This window comes from Arvicanthis niloticus, chromosome 4, assembly GCF_011762505.2.
Source record: "Arvicanthis niloticus isolate mArvNil1 chromosome 4, mArvNil1.pat.X, whole genome shotgun sequence".
In the NCBI taxonomy this organism is placed as follows: domain Eukaryota; kingdom Metazoa; phylum Chordata; class Mammalia; order Rodentia; family Muridae; genus Arvicanthis; species Arvicanthis niloticus.
The window spans coordinates 15,013,799-15,039,488 of record NC_047661.1 but is presented as its reverse complement, the minus strand read 5'-3'; the positions used below and the strand labels follow the sequence as shown (position 1 = coordinate 15,039,488).

Genomic DNA, 25,690 nt, shown 5'->3' with positions numbered 1-25,690 from the left:
GATACCATGATAAAAGCTGTGTCAGAAAATAATGCCCCAATCCACACTTGGTTCACACTCTGTTTACTTAAAAAATTAGACTGTGATTGACCTTTCAGTTTTATTTGGTCAAATTCAGATCAGTGAACTCTTTTATAATTTACCAGAATTTTTTAGTTTCTAAGACCAGCCAACCATCCCCCACATCTATTATATCTGCCTTTAGTAATGCTATGTCTTTAAAAAAAAAAAGGGTCTTCATTTTGAGAACACCTTTTCTGACACTAATTATTCTCACACAGGAAGAACTTTTAGTAATTGGATATTTAATGAAGTAATGGATTGATAGGCATCGTTCTTCCAGGAGCATGTCGGGCAGAACAGGGGTGACTGGATTTTTTGACCAATGAAGAAAGCATGGGTCCATAGCACCAGCCCAATGGAGGCATCTTATCCAGTTAGGGCATAATGTTGGGATAAGCCTGTTCAAGACCTTAGAAGGGGAATGCCCAAGGCTCCAGAAGACATTGCTTACCCACAAAGCACCAGACCGCAAACCGGATCCACGTGATGGTAGAGAGCTTTAGCATGAGATAGATATTCACCAACATGGCAAAGGCAGGCACAAAGGGGAGGCAGGGGGCCATATACGGCAGTTTCTTGGGGTTCTCTGGCTGCTGCAGGATTACAAACACCAGCGCACTGATCAGCAGCAGCATCAGAACAACCAGAAGGATGGCCCACCAGCTCTGGCCTGAGATGTACTCGGAGCCAAAGATGATGAAGGAGCAGAAGATGAACATGAGGATGAAGAGCAAGAGCACGCAGATGGTCACCGTGTGCCCCGTCGCTGCCGTGGGCCGGTCCATTTTGCCTGGAAGGCCCAGCCGGATTCTCATCGTGTAGTAACGGGGCCCTATCAGCTTCTTCAACTTGATGAGATAGATGTTTTCTGACTCATCGGCTTCTATGCCCGTGGTCATGTCCACGGTGCCGTAGTTGGGGTGGTTGACATTGTAGGCGGACTTATCTGATTTCCCTATGAGCATCTCATTGTCTCCCAAGGACGGCAGGTTTTTGGCCCCACAGGTGTTGGTGGCTGGGCTGGAAAACTCCTCCCCTTCACTCACAGGAGAACAAGTTTCCTTCTCACAGTCAGCCAGGATGCCTTCCTTTTTCTTGGTGTGCTCCTCAGACAGGAACTTGACAAAACCATCGATGTCGCTCTCAGGTTGGTACCGAAGAAGCAAGACGCAGACAGAGACCAGGGTGTAGGCGAGGAGCGTGCCGATGGACATCATCTCTATCAGGTCCCGCAGGCTCACCAGCAGAGAGAGGAGAGCCGCCAGGAATCCTGACACGATGCAAGCTACCACTGGTGTCTCTGTGTAGGAGCTCACGTGAGCCAGGAACCTGGAGGAAAGGTGCAGGCACAGGGTTAAGGGTCATAGAACCCATGGTGTCCGATTCCAACATACCAGTATGTTAGAACTGCAACGTCAACAGCTTGCAGGGGTTAGCTCCTCCGGCCCCGCCCTTCCGATTAATTTCTGTTTTACCTCTGTCTGCTACAGCATTCCCAAAGTTGGGGTCATGGGATATCATTAAAGAATTCACTTTACAAGATTACGTGCATCCCCTCTCACTGAGGCCAGAGAAGGCAATCCTTTGATACATATGTGCCAGAGGCCTCGGACCAGCTCGTGTATGCTCTTGGTTGGCATGTAAATAAATAAAAATAATTAGTTAATAAAAACAGAATTCAGTTTAATTTCTTGGTTTAAAGCCTTTTTTTTTTGTTTTTTTGTTTTTTTTTGTTGTTGTTGTTGTTGGTTTTTTTTTTTTTTTTTTTTTTTTTTTTTTGTGAGAGGTCCTATTCATTATGTGACAGGAAGGGGAAGGGCTGAATCTAGGAGGTATGTCAGAAATCTACATGGAAGCCCACCAAAGCTGGGGATATCTTCAATCTGAAGCATTCTCAGTGTTTGTTGGGAACGAGTGTTCTCACAAGCCCCTACGACTTTGGAGGTGTTCAGCCAACTGTACTTGAAAAGACACCCGAGTTTCCAAACCTGAGAGACACAGCCTTGCAAACAAAAGCACAGCGATGGAGTTGGTAAAATTAGCACGCCAGTTAAGAAGCTCATGGACACAGGTTCAAGTCTAGCTGAAGATGAGAAGGTGAGCCAGGGTGACTGAAATGTGGGTCCTCCTGGAGCAGGCCCCGTGATCCCTAAGGAAGCTCTCCTGCCCTCCTCTCTCTTCTTCCGGCCCCGCCCCCTCCATTCCCCCTTATTTCTCTTATGAATCTCATAGCACCGTGTGCTAGGCCCACAGCATCTTTCCTCTTAGGGTGTTTTTTGTTGTTGTTTGTTTGTTTTTTTTAATGGCAGGAAAACCTTAAGGCTGTGTGAACTTGTCTCACCATCACCACTATCACCTCAGTCCCTTTCTTGATCATCCCAAATGCAGCTGCTCTAAGCTGGTGTAGACTCGGTGTGAGCACAGGAAATGGAGCAGGGAGTGACAGCTAGTGGCAGAAGTACAACCTGGAGCCCGCTCTCTTGACACAAGCTGAGAGCTGCTTGGCCTTCTGTAGTAAACACTGGGACTCAAGCGTAGGGGTGCATCTTATTTTGTCAATGGAAAATAGACTAATTCATGGCTACCAAAAGGGCTGGAACTTCAAAAGTGCTACTACTGTCAAAAGTCTGAGCATCAGGGCTGGAGGGCTAGCTCATTAGTTAAGAGCAAGGGCTATTCTAGAGAACCTGGGATCAATTCATGGCACCCAAACGGCAGCTCACAGCCATCTTTAACTTCACTTCCAGGGGATCTGACATCCTCTTCTGGCCTTCAGAAGCACTAGATACACGTGTGGTATACTAGAGACATGCTGCCCAAACACTCACACAGTTAAAAGTCAGATTCAGAGCCAGACAGTTCTGGTTTCGCATCCTGGCCCACTACTCATCAGTTGCAAGATTTGGGCTTTCCTGCCGCTTTAATTTCTGGAAGACTCGTCTGAGTCATTAGAATGACTGGGAGAAACAAACCAGCCATAGCAAACAGAGCACCCAGCTACACCAGTGCTTATAGCTGCTCCTCAGATGACAGTTATCATTACAACTACCATCTTCTCATCAGAGGATCTTATTTCTTCTGATTGTTGAATGTTTTTCAACTTCAAGGAAGCTTTGCAGAGAGAAGCTAGGTCCTCGATATACGGCAGGCTTAAGATTTCCCTGGGCTGGGCTCTTTCTTCTGAAAGTGCCATTACCTTCCACGAGGCACTTTGGATCTACTGCCCCCACAAGAGGAAGGAGAAGGGCACACATCAGTTGGCTCTGGACTGAGGGACCTAGAGTCAAGTGAGAGTCTGTTTCGGTCTGAGCTTTTTAAATCCATACTTTGGTAAGATTCTGAGTCTTTAGGAAAGGCGTTCAGTGGGCAACGGTTCTCCTAGATAAGAACAGCAGAGTAAAAAGTGTTTCCTGAGGACCTCCTTACCTGAAAAGCAGCCCATCACCAGCCATGGCGTAAATAACCCTGGGCATGGGGAAGAGGGAGCCCAGCAAGCTGACGGTCAGTCCTGCCACCGACCCAATGGCCACTACAAACTTTGCAGCATAGAAGCCATGGGCCACAAACATCTCCATGAGTGGTGACTCCGTGTCGATGGCATAATACGGCACCATCAGAGTTAAAATCATGCTCACCTGTGAAAACAGAAGAGACAGGCTGGAGGCAGACAAGACTATGAGCATGGATGGGGACCCTCGCCAGGAGACAGGCTTTTATGGTAGTCTGGATCTACCATTAACTAACTGCTCATGCGACTTTATTTTAATCCATATGGTCTTCATGTTGTCTCCCTTATCGGTCTGTCTGTCTGTCTGTCTATCTATCTCTCAATTGTGTGTGTTGTGTTTTTTTTTGTGTGTGTGTGTGTGTGCTCACATGAGGTGGTGCATGAGGGAGACTGAAGGACATCTTAGGGTAGCTCAGTTCTCTTTGTTCATGTGGATTGTAGAGACCTGTCTCAGGTTGTCTGCTTGGCAGCCAGCACCTTTACCTACTGGGCTATCTCACCAGCCAACGACAAGACTTTTCCTTCTTTTATTTGGGATACTCCTGGTCCTTATCTGTGCTCCCCCCATATCCAGCCTGAGAACCCAAAACCCTGAAAGTGTTTAGGACTTCCACAGACAATGGCTGACAGGGCCACATTAAAGACTGGCATTTCATTTCTTCTATTTGGCTTAGTGCCGAAGGTCATGCAGGCCAACAAAGGAGGGCATCCAACCAACCGTACTCTTTCACATCCGTGTCGCTACTTAATCAGAACACACTTGTCAGGGGACTCATGTAAGGGTCCCTGCTTTCTATTCTGTGTCGAAGATCTGTTACAAAATTGGTTTCTTTAGCATTGGCCCTAAACAACGGATCCAGTAGTCACATGTGGCTCTCCCTGGCATATAAAAACAACCCTGGCTCTCCCTGGCATATAAAAACAACCCTGGCTCTCCCTGGCATATAAAAACAACCCCGCCTTTCCCTGGCATATAAAAACAACCCTGGCTCTCCCTGGCATATAAAAAACAACAAGAAAGGGAATTGAAAGCCCAAAATGGAGAGGGTAGGTCACATGTAGACCACTTCTTTGCCTGTTTGTCAGGACCCAAGGTCACCCAGGGAAACCAAGGGCCACCAGGGAAGACAGCCTAGCAACTTGGTAGTAGGATAGCTGTTTACTGACCAAGACAAGACCAACTGGTCCCTGAGGCATGGCTGAGGCGTGTGTAGTCTGAAAGACATTGGCTCTCCAGGGTGGGTCACTTGTCACATTGCCTTTGAGGATGCAGTAGAATGGTTGGAAGAGTGTGGTTGATTCTCATGGCAACTCTCAGATTCTCTGGCCACACAGATCAGTATGGGGTAAGCTGTCAGCTTGGTAGATGCAAAAAAAGTACCCTGTAATCTCTGAAGTGCTATGTAAGGAAGGGTAGGAGTCATTGTGTGTGCGTGCTGCCAAGGTCTACTTCCTTGGGAAGTAGGGAAGGGGAGTGGGGTGGGATGGTGAAAACGTGGAGGGAGATAGCAGGTCAGAGGCGATCTATCACTCCTACCCTGACAGCTCTCCCTCTATGCAGGGACAATCAGGGTCTGAATAATACGAAGCCACTTGACTGTGTGCGTATAGAGGGGCATAATAATTGGCCCATTCATCGAATGTCTGGGTGGGCAACTGAATGCTATCAATAGACAATCATCCTGCCTCATCATCTGGTCTGGATTCCTTAGGTAATGGCTTAAAGATGATTTTTTTGGGGGGGGGGTGCAGGAGGAAGGTAATGAGAAACAACAGGTTTGATAAGCTGTACCCACATCCTGAGTAATTTTCTAATTGTAATGACTTTTAGACATATATGTTTCTTCAGATTAGTATACTAGAATCTTTGGCGGTGATGTCCAGCAAACTATACTTTTAAAGCCAACCTATGGAGGCTGCATTTTCCCTGAATGTGATGACCCAAATAGGTAGGACTCAGGACCTGGGAGTGTTTGTATCCTGGTGGCTGGTCAGATGGTTATGGGAACTAAGAAGATGCTGGATGAGGCTAATTTCTGTGATAGAAATTCTGCCACAGGGACTAAGAAATGAAACATTAGAAGTATATGTAGCAATGTACTTGTGGGTTCTGAGGAGACCAGGCTGGAGGCTTCATTCTGAGGGAAACCCCAAGGGTGAGTTTGAGCTGGTGTCAGAAGACTGAGCTGAAAAGAACTCCACTTCTCTCTAGATTTCAGGGCAAGAGTGTTTCCCAAGGACAGTGTGTTCTCTCGCCCCAGTCTGTGGGAGCCTTGCCTCCTCACTGCCGGGAAGCTCCCAGAAGACAGAAGAGCATTGAGGCCTGTGCACAGAGGCCACAATGCTTCTGCTTGCATACCACCCGTTACTGCCAGCCTATGACCTGAGCAGCTTGGACAATAGCCCAACCCTTGCACACTGTCCTAGGCAAAGGGAGGGTGAGGATGGAGACTTGAGAGGCACAGGCTGAGGTGAGGGCTTAGGGCTTTTCTTCTCCTCCATTTTGAGGTCCTGAGAGGTTTTGTTGTTGTTGTTGTTGATAGGTAGAACTACAGGGGGACACAAGGAAAAACCATGCAAGTACCAACTGACAAGGAGTGAGAAGTCTATGTACTGAGACAGGAGGTTTCTACATCCACATTTGCGGTTGTTGTGTGAGCATGTATGCTTGTGTGTGAAGGCGTGTGTATAGCATTCTGTCGAGACCTGAAGATAACTAACCTTATCTATTCTCTCTCTCTCTCTCTCTCTCTCTCTCTCTCTCTCTCTCTCTCTCTCTCTTCACCCTCCCTCTCCCCTCCCACTCCCCCTCCCTCTCCCTCTCCCTCTCTCTCTTTCTCTCTCTCCCTGAGACAGGGTCTCTCACTGGTGTGGAACTTGCTAAGAAGGGGAAGCTGACTGGCCTGTGAGCCCCAGGGATCTGTCTGTCTACCTCTCCAGCTCTGGGATTATAAACACACACAACCATGCCTGACTTTTGCTCTTCCTGTGTGTTCTCAGGTTTGACCTCACATCCTTGTACTTGCACGATGATCTCCTTAGCCCCAGAGTCACGTTTTATGATAGGACATAAAGGGTCATGAAGAAGGTCCTACCAGCAGTTGGTACTTACAGACACATACGCTGTCAGGCAGATGACCAGGGATGCAGTGATGGCATATGGGATGGATGTGTTGGGGTTCTTGGCTTCCTCGCCAGTGGTGGCAATGATGTCAAAGCCGATGAAAGCATAGAAGCACGTGGCTGCTCCTTGCAGCACCTGTAAAGATGATGTCAGCTGTTAGGCTCAGAAGATAAGGGCAGAACCATGGCTTTAATGGGTACCCAGAGCTGCCCAGTGGCTCAGGATGTGGTTAATGACCTAGTGTTCAGTACCCATGTTCTGTTCTACTCTACTTTGCTGTATGACTCCGGGCAGTTCGCTCATGTGTTACATACAGATGAAATTTTATGGCCAAATAAAAATTGGATTAGTCAACATATTTAATTTTTTTTTTAAATCAGTATGTTTTTAGCGGGTAATTGAACACAGGGTTTCATACATGCTAGTGTGGTTCTCGACCACTGAGCTGCCTCCTGCCGTTGTGATGCCCATGTATTTTGTACTTTATGTTTTACTTTCACCTAGTAGTACTCGGCCACGATGTAAATCCTTGTCAGGGAGTTTTGGAAATGTGCAAAGGTACTTTTGACCACCACGGATACACTGGATGCGGGCTGCTGCCTTCTGTGGGTGGGATGTGTATACTTCTGCACAAAGTATTATTCTGCCCCAATTTAGAGATATATCATAATAATATGGTAACTTCTAGATTGTGAGTTTTAGATTTTTAGTGCCTTTGAAAGGAAGATGGGGTGGAGACTGTTTTCCTTTTGGGGTTTGAATGACCTCGTTGGGTATGAGGTAGATGACTGGGTAAAGGTGGGGGGATGTTAATTACCCAGCAACATTTGCTGATGTCTGTCTGCAGGATTGAGATGACCTTTAAGAGTGAGTGGACCTTCAGTCACAATGTCACTGAGATCCTTCCATCGGGAACCAGGTGACTCCCTTCCATCAGGGACCAGGTGACTCCCTTCCATCGGGGACCAGGTGACTCTACTTTAGGTGTTCTTTCCTAGCCTTGATAGTCTCTCTTTCAACTGAAAGTGAAAATGTGCCTTTTCAAATAGATGAGGTGCCTTTGTAGGGGAGGATAAACTGGTGTGTTCTGGATGAAGACACAAACTCTGATCTCTGACAGGTGTCCAGGAGGATAGAGCTTGGGTAGAGAGGGTGGCTTTCCTCCCTTCCCACACGTGGTTTATGAGGGACTAAAGTGTTCGTTTTTATTCTTCTCCACTGACTTCTTCATTAGCACACACCAGAACACTAGATACTAGAGCTAGTAAAATATGTCACAAGACTGATATTCTTCTCAAGCTGTCCACAGCAACCTTTGACCATCTGCAAAATGGGGCTGTTTCATATAGAGGATCTCAACTGGGTTTATCATGTTCCAGACTCCTAACCTAGAATTTCTGATTTAGGGGGATATCATGGTAAATTTGTGAATTTTTTTTCTGGAAAAGAATCATGTTTTTATTTTCATTAGTCTTTAATTAAATTCTAGGATTTCTTTGACTATGGATGCACTATAATTTTTGTCATCAATAGAATCAGATATTTTCACATCATGAGACTTTTGCAGAGATATTGAAAAATTCTTTATGCTGGTCTAAATTATGGTAGTTTTAGATATAGACACTAATAAAGAAGTATACTGTTATTATGACACAATTTAAGAATATGTATTAGTTCATTTTAGTAGAATTGCTTTAAAATTTCTGCATAATTAGGTTCTTCATTTGAAATTTAATACTAATGTGGGAGTCCACACACTTCACCATATTCAAAGGGAACTAGAGTACAGAGAAATGAAGAGCTGCTCACTCCGGTGGGTCAAGTGCTCAGGCATGAGTTATTCCCTGGAAGAGAGATCTATTTTTCCTCCAGCAAAGCCTTTGTATCAAGATGTGGAAAGTGCTCTCAGTTGCAGATGAAGAAAGGAAACATATTTTCCAGCATCACACTAGCAGGCCCACAGTCATGAACAGATGCTTCCTTTCAGGGATCTGGGGACTAGTGCTGATTTTCAAGGACACATGCTGGGATTGCAGGTTCATGAGGCTGTTTCCATCAGAGTAAAGCCATGCTTAGGGTGGGTCTTAGTTTTCTTTCTTTTTTTAAAACAACATTTTCTCTTTCTCCTTCTTCTTCTTCTCCTTGTTTTCTTTCTCCTCTTCCTCCTCCTCTTCTTCACACACACACACATTAATACAAAATACATGTGCATGCACATACACATGTCCACATGTGTGCCCACACATAAGCATATAACACACACACACACACACACACACACACACCCCTCTTGTAAATTTACAATGACCTGGCATCATGAGACAGATTGAGGCAACTCTACCTGAGGAGGTGAGAGGGGGGGATCCATGTTACATGAGGAGTAACAGGAAGCCTGAGAGTCTGACCTGCAAAGCAGAAGATTCTGTGGAACAGATGGAAGATCACTTTCCGCCCCCACTTTGAAAGCACTGAAAGGACTGGCCATGTCGTGGCTGGAAGGAATTAAGCATTGTGTGCTTCAAAGGGGCTCTCAGAGCCATGCGTAAGGTATGAGTATGTCTGCCAGGAGTGTAGTCTTTGTAGACCAAGAGATCATTTTTGTTTTGTTTTTCGAGACAGGGTTTCTCTGTGTAGCCCTGGCTGTCCTGGAACTCACTCTGTAGACCAGGCTGGCCTCAAACTCAGAAATCCGCCTGCCTCTGCCTCCCAAGTGCTGGGATTAAAGGCGTGTGCCACCACTGCCTGGCAGACCAAGAGATTCTTCATTGATTGTGTCCTAAACTAGCTGGATGATCTAAGGTGAGTTTCTAATCTGTTGGAGATCAGTTTCTTCATCACTAAAGTGGCGATGGTAATAACAACTCACAGGGTGACTTCAATGATTAAATGAGACAAATTACACCACAGAATGTGGTATGTGCTCAATAGGAATCAGCTTTTATTGTCAGTACTATTATTAGTGCTGTGAATTTTTCTAGAGTGGACGAAGCCCAAGGGCTCAGCTTAAAACTCTTCCTCCATTTGGAATATGACAGATTTATTTACATTACGTGCTACCATGTGCCAAGCACTGAGCTTGATAAGAAGAAGAAACTACTCTGAGTTTGCCCTCATGGGCTTGAAGTCGTAGGCATACTGCAGGCCCACAACTGTAACTTAGACTGTAGAAATAAACTGAAAAATATTAGTAAGCATCCATATTATTTACAAAACACAAGCGCTTCTGTTTTCCAAATGAATGAAGGAATGCATGACAATTATTGATAATGATTAGACACTGGAAAATTAACTGTGATCAAGCTGAGGAGAGGGGACAGATACTTGTAAAGAGGAGGGAGAGTGGTCTGAATTTACATCTGTAGAATTGGAAAGCAATGTAATTTGGAGAAAGACCAAATCAATCAAACCCAGTGCATCCAAAGGCATCTGGAGGTAGTTGAGGCAACCATTGCTGTCTATAAGCCTAGGGTCTGACACACAAGGTTAAATAGACTCCAGCCTAATAAGACAGGTAAAACAAACAAAATCAGCAGAAAGGTCATCTTTTTAGTCTAGTTAAGTTTTTGATTTCATTTTGAGAAAAGGTTTCCCTACATGATCCTGGAGGCTCTCGAAGTCACGAGCCACTGACCTGTGTCTCTGGGCTGCTGGGATTATGGGTATGCACCATCATGCTCAGCTACTTGATTAGATAATTTCTTTTCACTCCATCTCTCTCTCTTTCCCTCTCTCTGTCTCCCTAACAAATATAAGTACAAAAAAAAACCAAAAAACAAACAAAAAAAAACCCCCAAAAAACCAAAAAACCAAAAAACCAAAGGAGTGATCACTAAAGTTGCTTTCTCCCTCACTCTGTCTAGATCTCATCTGGCCATTGGCATTGATGGTAGGGATACCTGTGACATATGAACAACCTGTGTGCGCTAAGCCAGGGCAGATGCTTACCCACAGGATTCCGAACAGGCTCACCCTGCCAACAGCTCCACAGAGAAGTATCACATCACATGGCTGTTGCTTGCATGGTTGTCAAAGGCACTGTCATGAGGGGCTTGCTATTCATCGTGAAGGGTCCCTAACGGCTGCCCTGGACTTTGGTGATATTTGTGTGTGATTAGGATGGGGTGGGCTTCCCATATTGTCTTGAGAAGCTTTGGATGCTAGAAAATAATTAGGCACCTTTGTCTAACTTACTGCCAAGGTGACAAGACCAATCGACAATGTTAATAGCGTTCTCAAGCAGCCTCATGCCCCAGCTCCATTAGCAGCTGGTCCACAGTGACAGTGGAATGTGTTAATAGGTCCCAACAAATGGATTCAGACAAGGAGACCATGAAAAATAATAGCTTTCCCTTGGAGGCCTTCAGAATTCCTCACAAACTCTTGCTATGGACTATTTTCCTGGGAGCTGTTTGTGCTGGTAAAATATCTTATTTGGTTAAAGAAAAACCTTGCTAAGATAGCATCAAGAACAAATAACACGAAGGGTACACACATCCAACAGTGTGCAGGGGCTGAGAAACTGCAGATGGAAACAGGGGTTCAACTGAGGGCCAGAGTCACTTGATATAGGGGAAAATGCTTGTTGTTCTTAAGCTCCTCAAGACCAAAGAAGCATTTGACCCAGAACCTTTAAGTGAGTAAACTATTCTTTAAGCTATTTTCTTTGGAAGGACATGGCTGGAAGAGGACTGTGGGGGCCCCATCGCCAGAGGACTGGTTGTTCATTAACCCTTTCATGGCACTTGTGAGTTGTGCTTAACCCACTGTAATGGTGTCTTCAGGATCCTACCTTATTTCCTCACCCCTTTGTCCCTAAAGCACAGTGCACCCCAACACGTCTGGACTCAGCACTAGTCCCCTAGTTAATAGTAAGGTTTGGTTGCTCGAAGCAGCACAGACATCCATGCAGCTGCCAAGTAAGAAAACACAGTTCTGTTGATGTTTGTTAGGTAAGAATGGGAAATGCCTTTTACCACTGTGGCAGATGACGGAGTCCTGAGAAGGTGTTGGGACTTTACAATAGGTGACTTAAATTCACAGTGGCCTTGATGGACAAGAAAAACGATCTGTAAGCAAGGCTGAGGAAGAGCAAGGCTAGGGAGGACACGGATGAAGCAGAAACCCAAGGCCAGGCAGGGAACAGGGAGATGAGTCAGTATCTCACACGTGTTCACCGTGCTCAGATAATACCTGTTTTTTTTTTTTTTTTTTTTTTTTTTTTTTTTTTTTTTTTTTTGTTCTAGGGACATACATTTGTTTCCTCTAGGGAGAATAGATATGCAGTAAAAAAAAAAAAAAAAAAAAAAAAATTCAAGTTCCCAACCAGGCTTTTTTGGTGGCCAGTGACAAGGTGGGGTCAGTGGCCAGAGGCTTAAACAAAGTAGATGGGTGTGAGCCAGGGGGAGGGGTGTGAATCAGCTGGGCTTTGGGTCATTCATCACTAGAATGGAGTTTTAACTCGCTTGCTTACTAGAACTGTCATCCTGGATAATTTAAACATCAGTTATTTTGGTACAAACGTGGACAGATCATTGTTCTTCTCAGGGCTCTTTGAAGAATAAACGAACATATTAGAAAGTGTTTGTCACAAAGAAAATGCTAAATGGTAGAAAAGCCACCCTTCTTTTTTTTTTCTTTATGTCTAAATTTAGACCTTCTTTTCTTTCTAGAAAAGCAGCTGAGAATCCAGGGTGCATAAATCAGGACCCCCAAAGATATGTCTAATGAGTCTTTGAAGTGGTGACCTCCTGATCAGACAAGGTATAGAATCCCTGAAGCAGGAAGAAGACACCCCCAAAGACACAGACATACACACAAGCAAAAACATCCATACACATAATAAAATTTCCAATATTCTAATTCTCCCTGAAGCTTAAAGAAAATATGTAAGATTAGTTGCCAGCCCTGGGCAGGAACTTCAACCCCTGCCCTGACTAAGTGAAGTAAGACCATGTTACTGGCAGCTTTGAGCCTTGTGCTCTCCAAGTGCATGATGGGAGTAAAACATCACCTGTTTAATACTAGGTTATAATAGCAGGGTAACATGGATGGAGCACCTAGAACAGCAGCTAGTACTCTCACAATCCTACACCAAAGCAGCCAAGAGGCTGTCCTTTTCTGCAAGCATTAGGTACAAGTTTGTCTTCTCCCTTGATAGAATAATTAAAATCACAGCCGTAAACTGGTGCCCAGTGTCTTCCAGTAAGTCCCCATCCCTTACAGCCTTGAAAAATGTGTAGACTGATTTCAGGAGTTACATGTGAATTCAGTTGGGGTCCAGGGGACATTCCTCCTTTCTTCTCTTATAATTAGTTGTTTCTCTTGTGTGATAGGAAAAGAACAATTTGTATCATAAGAAAATGCAGACTTGGGATCCAACAGTGCGTCTTTGTCCTCCTTTAGAGGAGAGATGTGCTCCGTGGTTCCGTGGAATTCCTACAGAAAAGCAACAGACTCTATTTTGGCTTAAATGTCTTATTTCTCTGCACTGAGTAGCATGACATGGCTCGGAATAAACAGAAGTTATTTTGAGTGTTCTCCAAGACTGATTTCTGATCCCTGAACATCTTGGAGGAAAACCAGTCTAAGCAAAGCTACCAAAGCAAACTGGGTAGAGTCCTGAAGTTTACCCCAGCACCAGGCCGACCTGCCTCTCCGGGCCTCTGGATAGTCATTCACGTGTGAAATGAGGGGACAGGACCTGGGAGCTTCGAAGATCCCTCCTTCCGGAAAATTTCTGATTTATGTTCCACCGTCAAAGTCTGATGATTTTTACCAATAAACTCACAAAATAAGTATTTTCAGTTCCACTGTACGAAGAAGTCAGGAGAGACTTAGAACCACTTATTAGCATAAAGAACTTGCCACCCTGACTTTACCACCACCAGGTCCTGAGGAGAGATCTAAGATGTCCTTTCTGTCTTCCAGCTTACCCTCTTACCTTAACCTGACGACACTAGTTAGACTATGTGCCTCTCAGGACTTACAGCTGTCACTCTGCTGAACCCACCCTCTGCTCTCAGACCTGTGGGACTCTCTTTCCAGGGTTGGATGTTAGAGTCTGATTATAAATGACTCCCCTGCCCCCCAGCGCTGAGGAAAGGCAGCCCTTTCCTATGTATGCTGTCGCTGGCTTTCTTTACTGCTTTCTCTCTTTCTGTGCATGGCTGCCTCTCTTAGCAGAACTGAGCTGTTCCTACAGTCTTTGAATCCAATACTCCTGCCTTTGGGTTCTAATTCTACCACACGCTGTGCTTAACAGGGAGTCACTGGATCTCTCTGGGTGCAGATGTTTTCATCGTTTTGTCCCACTTGTGAATATTTCCCACCCAAGATTATTGTGATGGGACAATGCATGCAGCACTTAGCATGGAGGTAGGCAGGTTGAGAAAGAGCACCACGTCAAAGCTGTCATTGTCACCTGTGTGGACTAGGATCTCAGCAAAACAGCCAGTAAACGAGTTCAGAATCGAAACACTTCTTCAGAACATGCCAATTAGAAGAACACATTTTCTTGAAAATGTGTCTTAAACTATTCCTGGCACGGAAGGCACTGAGAATAAACTCACCCCTGACCAGCCATGGGGCAGGAACTGGCCCTCAGCCCAATGCTTGCCATTGATGAAGAAGAGGCCTGCAATCATGATGAACACCCACACTGCCAGGTTCAGCACATTGAGGACGTTGTTGAAGCCCACAGAGTTCTTCACTCCCAGAGCCACGATGATAGTCACGATGACCGCAATCACCAGAGCCAGAAGGTCTGGGTATGATTCCTCCCCTTTCCCTGGAGGAGGAAGATGTGGTTAATGTTGTCTAAAGAGAAGAAGATGCCCCGTGGACCCATTCTATCCCTTTGCACCTGGGTTGTTACAACCCTTAGAGTGGTGGTTAGTCTGTCTGTCTTTCTCTCTCTGTACACATAACATGTCACTGTTATGGTCCATAATCAGATATAAGTGTTTAATCTGCAAATGAGGGAATTTGGGACACAGATAAGGTGACCTGATGCCATAAATCGAAATTCAGGGCATGTCACAGTGTACCCGTGGAGTCAGGGCAAGCACATATACAGTCAGGAGTATCTTGGGACAGTTGGGGTTCATGGATAAGTCTAACCTAGTTTTTGAAAATTCCTTCATCTTCATTATTGTTAGCTTTGTAGGTCCTGGTGTCTTGGACCATCCATTGCCCAGTGGACTCCTGCCCTCTACAGAGAGGAAGAGGAATTGCCTCAGCAGCCAGGGAGCCTGGATTCTAGCTGCACTTTTGCCGGCAGCCTCATCCGCAAAGTGAGTGAGTGAATGACTGATTTTGGGTCCTTTCAGAATTAAAATGGTAGGAAATCTGAACACAGCCACAATTATGCTTGTTACTGTGGCATTGGGGTGAGCAGCAATGTAAAGAAAAGACTTATTTTTGTTATTTGTAATTCTCTGTCTCTCTGTCTCTGTCTCTCTCTTTGTGTGTGTGTGTGTGTGTGTGTGTGTGTGTGTGTGTGTGCCTGTGTGTGAGTCTGTGCACATGAGTGCAGGTAGAGGACATAGGCCTTGGATGCCCCAAAGCTGAGTTATAGGAGGCTGTGAGCCACCTGAGATGGATCCTGGGAGCTAAACTCAGGTTCTCTGGAAAAACAGCAAGTGCTCTTAACCACTGAGCCTTCTCTTCAGCCCTGGTCAGCATTTTTGTTAAGTAGTTTTTTGAGATAAGTGCACCGAAATCAAATGATTTGACAGAGCCTTGGAATTAACTTTGCTCCCTCTCCCTCTCCTTCTCCCCCTCCCTCTCCTTCTCCCCCTCCCTCTCCCCTCCCCCTTTCCCCTCTCCCCCTTCCCCTCCCCTCTCCCTCCCCCCTCAGGTCCTAAATGGACCATGTAAGCACTGTACTACTGAGCTCCATCCCCAGCCGTCTTGGGAAATTCTGAGACAAGACTGCAAAGCTTCTTCAGCTATTAATATGAATCCTGTGAATACAGAAGGATGTACCAGGCATCAGGATGGAAATCTGGTGGCAAGTGACAGCAGGTCTGTCTCCTGGTATTTGTTAGATGACCTTTAACCATTCAGCCCTTGTTCAGTAATAGGATGATGCCCTGTGGAAGTTAGTTGGACTGGAATCTGTTTTGTTCCTTAAAATTGTTTATTTGGAAGTGAAAACATTTATTTATAAAAAAATAATTTATAAAAAATTTACAGTGAAATCATGGTAAAGTTTCTCCAGTTCCAATTGATTTTGTTTTTACATAGCTGTTGGCAGGATGCACATGCAGTACAGCCCATGTCCTTTGATATGTGACATTGCATTATAAATTAATATAGTGTTCATGCTATGTCCTCTTTAGTCACTGTTTTAGTTGCCAGTCACATAACATGCATCCACAATTCACATGGCCATGTGTCCCACTGAAGGAAGTTTAAAAATTATCACAGTTGAGCACCCATAATCTAAAAATCCAAAGTTTGAGATGCTCTGGAATCTGAAACTTTTTGAGTGGCCACCACAATGCTACAAGTGACAAAATTCACCCATACAATGAAACTTTATATAACATGTTGAATAATTATTATCTTCATGCCATGTGTTGCAGAGGTATATAAAGAACTAATGAATTTTATGTCAGACCTGGGTGTCGCTTGACAATCCCAATGTCTTATCATTTATAGATTTATATTTCAATGTCTGAAAAACCCCTCAAGAATACTGATTCCGAGAATCTCAAATAAGGGGTATGCATCCTTTTAAGACTGGGATGAACGTATTTTTGTACGAAGTATTTATGAAAATTAGAATAATTTACTTAGGGCGAAGAATTGCTTTGTAAAAACAAAAGGAAGCATTTAACATTCTCGACACATTTTTCCAAATTGGTGTGTATGTGTGTGTGCATGTGCATGTATGTGTGTACGTGTGTGTGTTCTGGAGATATCAAACTCAGGTCCTCATGCTTGCCCAGCTAATACTTTACCCACTGAGCAATCCCTCCAGCCCTTAAGCTGCACTCTTAAAGGGGAATCTATTCATCTGGCTCATGAATTTGCATGTTAGGGGGAAAGGACCATGCCTTCTCACCCAGGCCGTTGAGGGTTCCCACAGTGTCCACCATCCAGCGGCTGATGGTGTGGTTTGCCAGGGAGTCAAACATACTGCTCAGGGCACTGGCACCAGCTGCAGTGCCAATAAGGTACTCCAGGATCAAGTTCCAGCCGATGAAAAATGCCACGAACTCCCCAACAGTGACATAGCTGTAGGTGTAGGCAGATCCTGTGGTCTTGGGGACACGAACTCCAAACTCTGCATAGCACACACCTGCAAGGGACAAAGAAAACAGGCAGTAGGTTTCTGGAGATAAGTAACATCTTGATGCCTGACATTTTAAAGAAGATGGTAGGAATCTGCCCTATTAGCACCAGTACTCAGAAATTTATGTATAGCCACACATCACTGGATAATGAAGACATGGTCTGTGAAATGTGTTATTAGGCAACTTCCTTGCTATGAGAGTACTGTGGTGTGCTTGTACAAACCTAGTTGGAATAGCTTGCTATACGTAGGCTGTAAACCTATGTATGCCATGCAGATCCATACACCTAAATAAATACGTATCATATAGCTCATTACTCTGAGGGCCATAATGAATAAATGAAATACAGGAGAAAATGCTAGAAGGAAGAGACACAATGAACACTACTATATGCACTGCTGGTGCAATGTGGCTGCTTTACTGCAAACTTTTCCTTTTATAAGTAAGAGTGAACCTTAATATACTGATAAAAAAGAGTGCATCATGAACCAAAAGCCAGTAATGGAGGCATTTATTATCTTTATCAAGTATTACATCCTGTACACAGCTGTATGTGTTATGCATTTATACTGCTGGCAGAGCAGTGAGTCTGTATCGATATCACCACAGGCATGCTGCGTGGGAGACATTACAGGGTTTAGCAGCTTCATGGTCTAGTCAGTAGCATGAAGTCAGCTCCATGAAGACTACCATCATGTGACTAAAATCATGTGGCTATCACTGACTAAAACGTTGTTATACGGATGGTGTGTATGTGACACCATTTCAAGCCACTGTCGCCATTTCCAATCTTGCCTCCTAAGAAACATAGTTTGATTGTTTGTTTCTTTGGACCTTTTGAGAGAAGAGTCTCACTATGTGGCCATTCTACTTTGGTTTCTGTTGCTGTGATGAAACACTCTGGCCAGAAGCAACGTGGGAAGGGACGGCTTACCCTTCCAGGTCACAATCTATTTTTAAGAGAAGCAGGAAAGGACTTGAGGCAGGAATGTTAGGGCAGGAACCATGGAGAACACTGCTCACTGGTTTCTTGTCTTTGGCTCATGATTAGTCAGCTTTCCTGTACATCCTGGGACCACTTGCCCGGTTAGCACTGCTTACAGTAAGCTGCCCTCTTTACAACAACCAAGAAATCCCTGCAAGACAGTCTGGACTGGACAATCCACCAACTCCCTCATCACAGGTGACTCTCAGCTGGATAGAATTGACAAGAAAAACTAAGCAGGCTAGTAGCCCTGCTTGGCCTTTAACTCACTATGTAGATCAGGCTATCCTCTATTTAATGATAATCTTACTGCCTCTTCCTCCCAAGTGCTGGGATTATAGGTATGCATTACTCTATCTGGCTTTCAAAACCTTTTTGACCATTGTACTTGGGAAGGCAATGGGAGTAAATTCTCCTGAACTATTGAGAAGTGAACTTTGTTTAGAAAAAAACAATCCTCATTTGTTGCATGTTTCTATTATATTCTTTAGGTGAGAAAAATCCCGAGTGCAAGCCTAACTTGGATTGACCCTTGCCTGTAACTGGGTTAGGCCACATAATGACGTCTTCCTTTTAGTTTCACACATTACAGAAGATGCTCTTCTGCTGAGAGTGATACTGTAAGCTAGCTGTGGAGATGCTGCACTGTACCTAAGGGGAAGCCAAACATGCACAGATAAAGACGTAGTTATTAATAAAGAAAATTAGCATACAGCCCCAAATTGGATGAGGCTCAGAGAATATCATGGAAGAATGTAAGAGCCAGAATAAGGTGTCTTCTGGACACTACAGGCCATTACACCCATGAGATCAGCAGCAGATGCTGCTTGTACAAGCTCTGCACAAGATCAAGCCAGTTATCATTCCACCATGGGGCGGTTATGAGGCTCCAACCCTAAGTGAGAGCTATTGGCAGTTGATGGCTGCTGGAAGAGAGGGAGAGGAGTCATTTTTATGGGTGTGGTCTCTAGTAGGTTGCTGATGCTCCAATAGATAGCCCTGCACCCATGCACGTATGGTCAGTATTAATTGGATTTAGTGGGCTATAAAGAGCGCTATGAGACAGTCTTCTGGATTTGACATGGCCTTTGCAGTCACAAACACACAGCAGCTGTGGCTTCCTGCATGAGATGGACCTGTCTACGGCATCATGGAGGGGCAGGGCTAACGAGGCCTCACTCTTCCTAGGGAGCTACTGGGAGCTACTAGATTCTGGAGGAGCTGAATGCTTTTCTTCAGTGGTGTAGCCACTCCATAGGTCATCTGTGCTTCATTGAATAGTCCCTTTCTACACTCATATGAATACCCTAATTAAACTCAGGGACACACACACACACACACACACATGCACACACCCACGTACCATAGAAGCAGAAGGGGAATGAAACTTACTTTCTTTCTATATCCCATTGAAGGTGCACCAACATTCTCACAGGTGATCTTTTACTGGGAAGGATTAAAATCGGTTGTTATTCACCCGTGAGTGCCAGTTAGTCTACATGGAAAGATTTCCCATTAGCATGTAGCACAATTCCCTACCTACTTACCAACTAACTTAGCATTTTTCGAAATAACTGCTGACTTCCTAATTTCCTCACACTGTACAACAGTCGCTGTCACACACCTACTAAATCGGCCGCTTTAGCGCGTGCTACAGGCACAACCTGCAAGTGACAAAGATCTCCTGACCCTGAAACATTCGTTTGACATGGGAAGGAGTTTAATGCAGAGCCAGTCCCATGTTACTGAGTATTTCTGAGATAAACTTTGGTGTCCTGGAGGGGTAAGCCTGGTCTTCATGGTAGATGAGGCGACTCTATCTGTGCTGGTGGGAGACCATCTCAGAGGACCAGGAAGCAGAGAGCTTAGCCGGAAGCACACTCTGCTACATCATCCAAAGGCCTATCTGTCTCCGGCGGTCCACCACCTCTGTCTGTCAGCCATGCTTTCCTTTTCAATGGTTCTACACCCTTTCAAATAGAACCACCAGCTGGAGACCCAGAGTTTAAACACAGAGACCTATAAGGAATGTTCAACCTTTAACCCTTGTCAATTGCTCATCAGGGTCATTGAGTTCAAGAGGATGTGACTGAGTTCCAGAAATGAAGTTAGGAGGTCACTCAATGATAAAGTTGGGGCTGCAACCAAATTTTAATAATCAATCTTGACAGCTTTCCAATGTACTCATTTCATTTACCCAAGCCACTTGGAAAGTAACATCTCTGCCTATTCATGCTAGAGCCCAGATAAAAGGTGAACAAGAGAAATGCAGTCCTCCATTTTGGTGGACCTTTATAATCTTTTGCACAGTTTCTTAAACTGTACCATAGCCCTATATGGGGTTGTATTCCAGTTTCCTTTCTGTCTCTATGATATAACATTGTGGCTAAAAGGAACTTAGGAGAGGAATGAGTTTATTTCAGCTTACAGGTTACAGTCCATCACTGAGGGAAGTCAGGGCAGGAACTCGAAGGAGAAACCATGAAGGAATGCTGCTCACGGGCTCACTCATGCTTAGCTAGCTTTCTTATTCAGCCAATGGCTATTTGCCTAGGGAATGGTGCTCCCCACAGTGGGCTGGGCCTTCCTGCATCAATTGACTGTCAAGACAAACCCTCATTGACATGCCCACGGGCCAATCTGATCAGGACAATTTCTCAGTTGAGTTTTCTTTTTCCATTGACTCTAGGCTGTGTCAAGTTGGCAGTTAAAGCTGACTAGGACAGGCTGCATAAAGGAATGAAAAAGTTTGCAACAGTAAAAGTTGTCTGCATGTGTAATGTGTAATGATTCCAAATTAATTCAAGATCAAAGGTGCATTGAAACCTGAGTGTTTCTGGCCATGCTCACTTGGGTTGCATGGCCTGACTTCATTTCAGCCTTGGTTCTGAACACACAACATGTGCATTGTACATATAAACATTTGTAAGCGCCACACAAAGCCAACTATAGTGATCTAAAACACCTGGGCTCAGATTAGAGGCCATCACTTGCTATTGTGCTGGCTAGTTTTATGTTAACTCGACACACACTACAGTCATTTGAGAAGAAGGGACCTCAATTGAGAAGGTGACTCCCCTAGATTGGCCTGTAGGCAAGACTATGATGCATTTCTCCTGACTGATAATGGATGAGAGAGGGCTTAGCCCATTGTGAGCGGGGCCATCCTGGGCTGGTGGTCCAGGGTCATAAAAGAAATCAGGATGAGCAAGCCTTGGGAGCAAGCCAGTGAGCAGTGCTCTTCCATGTCCTTTCCACTCAACCCTGCCTCTAGGTCTCTGCCCTGCTTTCGTTTCTGCCCCGACTTCCTTCAGTGACGGATGGATATGAAACCATAAGCTGAAATAAACACTTTCCTCCCCAAGTTACTTATGGTTATGGTGTTTTATCACAGCAGTAGAAACCCTAAGACAGTTATGAATTATATCATGTATACTGTGTACATAAAATTTTCTGCTTTTACAGAAACAATGGCTTAATTATAGAGAAAAAAATTTTAAATGTTTTCCTGCTGTCATTCCTCAGCATCTAAATATCAAATTAGTATAACTTTGAATTATGATGTGTTAGAATGCACAGTTTTACAAATTGTTTCTGAGTTGATGACCAGTTTATAAAAAAAATTGTTAAATGAATTTTCATTTGAAATTAGGATAGAATTTCTAAATTTTCCTTAAACATACTTCTATTTTGTACTACATATTCGTGTGAGATAATGTTCTTAGCATTGACACTTATAAAATCAAAATACATGCTGGGTGGTGGTGGTAGCACATGCCTTTGATTCCAGCACTCAGGAGGCAGAGGCAGTCGTATCTCTGAGTTTGAGGCCAGCCTGGTCAACAGAGTAAGTTCAGGACTGACAAGGACAGCCAGGACTACACAGAGAAGTCTTGCCTGTAAAAATCAAAACAAGTTTAATTTTGAAATTTAACTCTGAAATTGTTGAAGATGATTTGTATTCCAGAACAACAAAATATCCAACCAAGAACATCCATCTCATATAATGATAGAATATTTAATTTTACAAGTTGCTTCTGAGTTGGTGACCAGTTTATAAATTATTTTAAGTTAATTTTTCTTTGAAATTAGGATAGAATTTTTGAAATGACCTTAAACACGTGTGTGTGTGTGTGTGTGTGTGTGTGTGTGTATTTGTAGGCCAGAGCACAACTTTCAGAAGTCTGTTCTCTTCTTCGTCTATTTGGTTCTGGGGAATTGAACTCAGATTGTTAGGCTCGGCCTTTACTCAAAGCGCCATCTTGCTGGCCCATGAATGGAAATGTTTAATGAAGTAATTTTCTAGCTCTTCAGTCTGTTGGGCTGACGGATGAGTTAGTGGCTCCTTACCTCTCTACCCAGTTCTGGCTTATTGTTAATTACCTACCAACCCTCAGCCGCAAGAGGGACCACACTGGACCACGCTAGAGGGACCACACTGGTCCACGCTAGAGGGACCACACTGGACCACGCTAGAGGGACCACACTGGACCATGCTAGAGGGACCACACTGGACCACGCTAGTGTGATGTACCACTGAGCCCCAGGCATGGCTTTGACAATGTCTTCTCTAAAAACGGCATTTTGCTGAGATTGATGCCACCTGCTTTCTTACTTTCATAAAGCATCTGTTTCTTTCATAAGTCCCCAGTGGGCTAAGCTATTCTTGCATATATTACCAGGTGGCTGGTCCTTTTGAAATGTAATTAGGACTGGGATATGACGAGAAATTATAGGACTTCAGAGAGAAACAGTGTGGCTCATGTTGGAAACATCTGTTTTCTCCGTGACATTGAATTCCAGATGCCCAAGTGTCTCCATCCCAGCTGTTTCCCCTGAGACTAAGAAATACTTTTCTAGCCTCAGGTTACATGCATCTAACTTAGATAAACTTGCTCTTACGCCCTCTTCCTGATGCTCTTGGCTAGCCAGAAAAGTTTCAGGTTTTCTTTTTAGGGTGCGATGCATCGGGCTGCATCTCCCTCCCGCCTCCCCATCACCAGCTCTAACCTGAGCAACCTTGCTCACCCGTTGCCTGTCACAAAAAACCAGGCAATTTTTACAAATGTGTCTGGGAGAGAAGCAATTTGTCTGGGAGCACTTCTCTTTCTTTGTGTCAAAGAAGAGACTTATGATTTCTCTGCCAAACTAGGGCCCAGACGGACAGTAACTGCCTATGTTCAGGGAGAGCCAGCATCATTGATCAGGGAGAACCTGACACCATCAATTACTGAATTCACAGGACTCTAATTAAAGTTGGGTAGGGAACAGAGAACCCCCAAACACCCAAACCATGGTACCAATATACTGACATTTAAATGAGAAGAAAATGGGCTATCCTAATAGAGAATTGACCCCTACATCAGGCCAAGTGGAATAATGTGTTCACTAAATGCATGAATAGCCTACACACCTACTCTTTTCCCTTGAACTCCCCATCTGTGAGAATATTTCAGAGATTACTAGAGGTATAGTCTCCACCTTATGATGAGTTCCAACTTTTCTTGTGGTTTGCTTGTGCTATGGTTGGTAATCACGACTAATGCAGGTCTCAGCTGGTTGTGTCTAATGAATTGCGTGGTGTCTAATGGTGGAATGGTTGTGTCTAATGCTCCGAGGGTTAGTTGTTCCATGAGCTAATCATTTGACACAAGTTGGAACTTTCTGGGCCCTAGTTTCCCACCTGGAGAATGACAATGATACCTATTGTATACGTTGCTTCGGGTCTTGGAGAGACACATATATGGTCCCTGGTATAAGCTAGGGAACCCTTCATGGCTCTATAGCTTCTATTTACAGAGGGAATGTCTTGGCCAACAGCACCTCTTGGAGTGTTGAGGCAGGAGTATTTGCATCAGAGGAGGGTTAAGAGATATACACAAGTGTTGCTGGCTGATGGTTTCAGGGACTCAGCACTGTCAGAACTATTGGGAGCCATTCTAGTGTCTAGCCCAGGCTGTGTCTGCTCAATGCACTTCTGAAACAGAACCCAAACACTTTTCTTCCTGGGTTTTATGCTTTTAATAGAAACCATTTGTTCTGCTTCATGCCTTCCATGAGAAATAGTGAGTGAAATCTCCCACTTCTTGTTAATCTGTTAGGAGAACTGCTTCTCTTTCTCAAGGTGACTCTTGTAACTGGGCTGCAAAGACCTTTGGCAGAAAGGACAGAGAGAGGGAGTTGAGGTGGTGACAGCTTGCTATTCTCTCTCCAAATACTTTTCAACACTACCTCTTGAGGAGCAGGAGAGGGACCTCCCTCCTTCCCTTCCTCCCTCCTTCCTCTCGCTTCCTCTCTGTCTCCCTTTCTTTTAAGACAGGGTCTCACTACAGAGCTCTGGCTGTCCTGGAACTACATAGACCAGGATGATCTTGAACTCAGAGGGATCTGTCAGCCCCTGCCTCTGGAGAGTTGATGACATTTAAATGGGGAGACAGACTTCAGTGCATCTGAGGAGCAGGTGAGATTACCGGCACATGGACAGGAACCTTCTCAACACATATCTAAGGAGAGTAGTGCACGGCTACGTTTCAACTTGGATCTTCCCAAGGTCCTTTGAGTTTTCAACCTCCTTCAATTTGGGAGGGAGGGGCTGCATGGGCCAGGGACTCTCAGTTTAGGGGTCTTGTGAGAGAATTATGTGGATGTGGGGGTTTGTTTACAGACCTTACTTCCATCTACCAATGTTTTCTTTCTCCCCTGTCTATAAAAAGACTCATTTATTTGTATTTTATATGTGCATGCGTGCCTGGATGTGTTGCTGTGCACATGTACAGGTACCCATGGAGGCCAGAAGGCCTCAGATTCCCTGGAACTGGAGATACTGGTTGTGAGCTCTCTGATGTAGGTGCTGGGAACCAAACCTGGGTCTTCTGCAAAAACAGTTAAGCAGTGTTAGTTGCTGAGCCATCTCCCTAGGCCCCTTCCTTTCTCTACTCCTCTGAGCTCTAGGAAGTACAAATGCTGTGTTCTCAAGTGAGAACGCCGCCATGTGCTCACCTGTGCACTCTGAAGAATGAAGCCTCGTGAACAGTGGTCACAGGGTTTTCTGACACAAGTGACAGACACAGGCCAGGTTTTCTCTTTTCAAAAGTCTTACCTATAGAATTCTAATAGATTGTTTCTGAATAGACAGCCCCTGCTAAATCTGACAGCACTGGCACCTTTTTATCTGAGTTTTGAATGAGGGAATGACAGAGAATGAAAGAGTCCCTTGAACACACTGGTGGCTTTTTGAAAAAGGCACTTATTCTAAGTGAGACACTGAGAGTGTTCTTGTTCAGATTTATAGAATTCAACTGCATTAATGCTGTGGTTAAGACAACTTAGAAATGTTTTACAGGCGCAGGTATTTGTATCCATGTACAAGAGAATTTCGTTATGCTGTTCATTTTTTTTTTTTTTTAAGTCTAAGGGCTAGGGCTGTGGAGACCACTTTGTTTGCCTTGCAGACCCGAGGACTCAAGTTCAATCATTAGAGTTGAGGCTGCATGAGTTAGGTGAATTCTGCATGCAGCCACTGGTCACTGTAAAGGCTTTCTATTTGACTTTAGTACATGTGTCCTCTGAAGGCGCGCGCGCGCGCGCGCGCGCACACACACACACACACACACACACACACACACACACACACACACACACACACACACACGTTTAAGTTATGAATTCATACTTTGAAGGGAACCTTTTGTTCAGATCTGTGCAAATGG

At 44.5% G+C, this 25,690-nt stretch overlaps 1 protein-coding gene across 1 annotated transcript in view; it reads right to left on the bottom strand.

Moving 5' to 3' along the window:
* The window catches only part of Slc7a14 (solute carrier family 7 member 14), a 104,178-nt gene that overhangs the window by 13,713 nt on the left and 64,775 nt on the right, over positions 1-25,690 (bottom strand). Inside the window, exons 3-7 of the mRNA XM_034501371.2 lie at positions 16,765-17,001; positions 14,264-14,481; positions 6,684-6,830; positions 3,490-3,698; positions 515-1,392 (exon numbers count right to left, since the gene is read on the bottom strand). Coding sequence (XP_034357262.1) covers positions 515-1,392; positions 3,490-3,698; positions 6,684-6,830; positions 14,264-14,481; positions 16,765-17,001 — 1,689 coding nt within the window. The remainder of the gene's footprint in view (positions 1-514; positions 1,393-3,489; positions 3,699-6,683; positions 6,831-14,263; positions 14,482-16,764; positions 17,002-25,690) is intronic.